This window comes from Loxodonta africana, chromosome 15 (assembly GCF_030014295.1).
Source record: "Loxodonta africana isolate mLoxAfr1 chromosome 15, mLoxAfr1.hap2, whole genome shotgun sequence".
NCBI classification, from domain to species: Eukaryota; Metazoa; Chordata; class Mammalia; order Proboscidea; family Elephantidae; genus Loxodonta; species Loxodonta africana.
In genome coordinates this window covers 72,529,636-72,533,083 of record NC_087356.1, presented here as the reverse complement: position 1 = coordinate 72,533,083, position 3,448 = coordinate 72,529,636, and the positions used below count along the sequence as shown (strand labels likewise).

General features: G+C 41.3%; 1 protein-coding gene across 1 annotated transcript; it reads right to left on the bottom strand.

Annotated features, from left to right (window-relative positions):
• Positions 1–491: 491 nt before the first annotated feature.
• On the bottom strand, positions 492–1,451 carry LOC100664970 (olfactory receptor 6M1-like). The gene has a single exon (XM_003418210.3). It carries the CDS (start codon positions 1,437–1,439, stop codon positions 492–494), a length of 948 nt encoding a protein of 315 aa, XP_003418258.2. The 5' UTR covers positions 1,440–1,451.
• Between the last annotated feature and the right edge of the window lie 1,997 nt (positions 1,452–3,448).

The following is a 3,448-nucleotide window of genomic DNA, read 5'->3' as shown; positions in this document are numbered from 1 at the left end:
AGATGAAACCAAACATTTTGGCATATCTGAAAAGCCCCAGTAAACTGTGTCTGTTCTTAACTGCATGTGGTTGGATTCCTTAGACTATCTTGATTAAGCCTATAATAACAAAACAAGAAAAGGAAAGCACAAACTATGTTTCCCACTTTCCAGAAGAGAAAACTACGGTCCAGATAGGCTAAGTGTCTCTTGATTAAAAAAATAGTACTAGAACCAGGCTTAAGATTCAGGTTTTCTGACTTACCTGCTTTTTCATTAATCCATGGTAGTCCACGTGTGAGGCAATCCAATAAGAGAGCTGAGAACAATGTTGTTGTCTTTGTGGCTGAATTGCCTCCTCTGGATCTTAACTACAAGACTTTGCCTCTGATGTGGCACCACCCCTATTTATAGCTTCCTACACATCTTAGATCTCTGGTTTCAAACATGCCTTTCTCCACACTGAGTCAAAAAGTTGAAAATAATCATTCTGAGAAAATGTCATGAATGTTTCAAGTTCTCTTGTGCAATAAGGACATGAGCCTGTTGATTGCTTCTCTTAAGACTTCCTTTACCTTTTGATTTCTCAAACTGTAAATGAAGGGATTCAGAAGAGGGGTCACCATTGTGGTAAGGACAGCAGTCGCCTTGTCAACATCCAGCAGATGGCTCTGGCTGGGCCTGACATACATGAAGATGTTGCTTCCATAGGCAATGGAGACGACGGTGATGTGAGAAGCACAGGTGGAAAAGGCCTTTTGCTGTCCTTGGGCTGAGGGAATGCGCAAGATGGTAGAGAAGATATAGGTGTAGGACACAGTGGTGAGAACCAGTGATGTCAGGAGGATGAGGGAAGATAAGAGGAAGTTTATCATCTCAATGAAATGAGTATCAATACAGGCCACCTGTAGCAGAGGGACGATGTCACAGAAGAAATGATGAATTTCCTTAAAGCAGAAAGGTAACCTGGAAATCACAATAGCTGGATACAGCACTGATAGGAAAGCTCCCACCCAACAGCCCAGAACCAGGAGAAGGCAGACTCTACTGTTCATGATGATGGTGTAGCACAGGGGGTTACAGATGGCCACATAACGGTCAAAGGACATGACAGCCAAGAGGATGAACTCCCCTGTCCCCAAGAAGAAATAGAAATATGTTTGAGTGATGCAGCCAGCAAGGGATATGGTTTTTCTCTCTTCTAAGAGACAAGCTAGCAACTTCGGGGCAGTGGTAGTTGTGAATAGAACGTCTAAAAAGGACAAATTACTGAGGAAGAAGTACATTGGGGTTTGGAGGCGATTATCAGCCCAGATTAGGGAAATAATGGCAATATTTCCTGTGAGAGTAAGCATATAAGTAAACAAGAGAACTGCAAAGAGGGAAATTCGAAGCTTCTGGAGAACAGGGAAGGCGGTCAGGGTAAATTCGGTCACTGCGGTCTGATTTTGCACATTCATTGCACCGAATTGTTAGTGGGCAGCATGTCTCCGAAAAAAAATGTAAAACATAAAGAGATGAAAATCAAATTAGGTAAGTATTTAACTCTCAACATCCGTAATAAGGGTAAAGCAGAAAACAGTCTGTATCGGAATCAAGCGTGATTTGTTCTAGTCCTGTCCCTGATCCTAATAAATGTGGAATCTAGGAAAAATTGCATTACTTCTTCAAACCTCAGTATTCTCATATTTAAAATTTTTCATTGAATGAAATTATGTCCATGGTCTCCATCAAGTTTTTATGATTTTATTCTTTTACAAAAGCCCCTGCCACTGTTCTACTCTTTTCCCAACTAGCTGTGTGCCTGAGAGGCAGATTTAACAGGAGATCCAGTCATTAGATCTAGAAAATGGAGACAGGGGATATTAGTAAAAGTTGAATTGTTTTTCTTGGTTATTTTAACTTTTAGGGTATCTTCCAAATCAATGTGTAGAAACTATGAATGCTTGGCAGGATACTGACAAAAGGGATATTTGTACTTGTCTCTACCCACTTCCGTCATTGGTACTATGTGCTGAGTATCAGTGTCATGTCTCGTTGGACAACAAGTAATTCTGATGCAATAATAATTGATCTCTCCATAAGGTCACGTAGTTTTTCTTTCCTATAATGATACGAAATTTTTGATGTCTACACTGTTACAGAAAAAGTAGATCCATGATATATGGTTCATAATTTGCATAAGCAATTTTACGTACTTGTGAAAAATTGTCTTTCAGAAAAATGGTCAGTGTGTTTCTTCTTTGTTCCTCAAAAATGTTACATCTGTGGCAACGTCTAGGAGAATGAGCAATTCGACTGATTATTACAGGTTCTCTGAAACGGATCTCTTATACTTTATATTGTTTTCAGCCATTTGGAGAGGAAGTTATTTCTTAAAACCATAAGTATTTGCCATTGTGTTGATTCTGACTCATGGTGACTCCATGTGTGCAGAGTAGAGCTGTGCTCCATACAGTTTTCATGGCTGAGACATTTTGGAAGCAGATCACCAGGCTTTTCTTCTGAGGTGCTCCTGGGTGGGTTTGAACTGCCAACCTTTTGGTTAACAGTCCAGCAATGGCTGTGCCACCCGGGGGATCCTGATCATTTTTAGCAATGCAAAAAAAAAAAAAAAAAAATGGTGGAGTAAGAAACACAGGCAGGCAGATGGTATTTAACAAACTCAGCTTTATCTCTGAATACTGCTTAACTTTGCTGACATCTGCATTGCATGTCCCTATAGTTCAATTGAATCTTTGTCTATTGCTATATAATTTTGTGGCTAATTTTTTTGTTGTTGGTGTTACATGTGTTTTTTTTTCATTAGTATTTTTATTAACTTTTATTGAGCTTCAAGTGAACGTTTACAAATCAAGTCAAACTGTCACATATAAGTTTATAAACACTTTACTCCGTACTCCCACTTGCTCTCCCCCTAATGAGTCAGCCCTTCCAGTCTCTCCTTTCGTGACAATTTTGCCAGCTCCCCACTCTCTCTATCCTCCCATCCCCCCTCCAGACAGGAGATGCCAACACAGTCTCAAGTGTCCACCTGATACAAATAGCTCACTCTTCATCAGCATCTCTCTCCTACCCACTGTCCAGTCCCTTCCATGTCTGATGAGTTGTCTTTGGGAATGGTTCCTGTCGTGGGCCAACAGAAGGTTTGGGGACCATGACTGCTGGGATTCCTCTAGTCTCAGTCAGACCATTAAGTATGGTCTTTTTGTGAGAATTTGGGGTCTGCATCCCACTGTGTTCTCCTGCTCCCTCAGGGGTTCTCTGTTGTGCTCCCTGTCAGGGCAGTCATCGGTTGTGGCAGGGCACCAACTAGTTCTTCTGGTCTCAGGATGATGTAGGTCTCTGGTTCATGTGGCCCTTTCTGTCTCTTGGGCTCTTTGTTATCGTGTGACCTTGGTGTTCTTCATTCTCCTTTGCTCCAGGTGGGTTGAGACCAATTGATGCATCTTAGATGGCCGCTTGTTAG

Excerpts from the sequence above, each read along its gene's own strand:
- LOC100664970 (XM_003418210.3), bottom strand. The coding sequence starts at position 1,439 with ATGAATGTGCAAAATCAGACCGCAGTGACCGAATTTACCCTGACCGCC.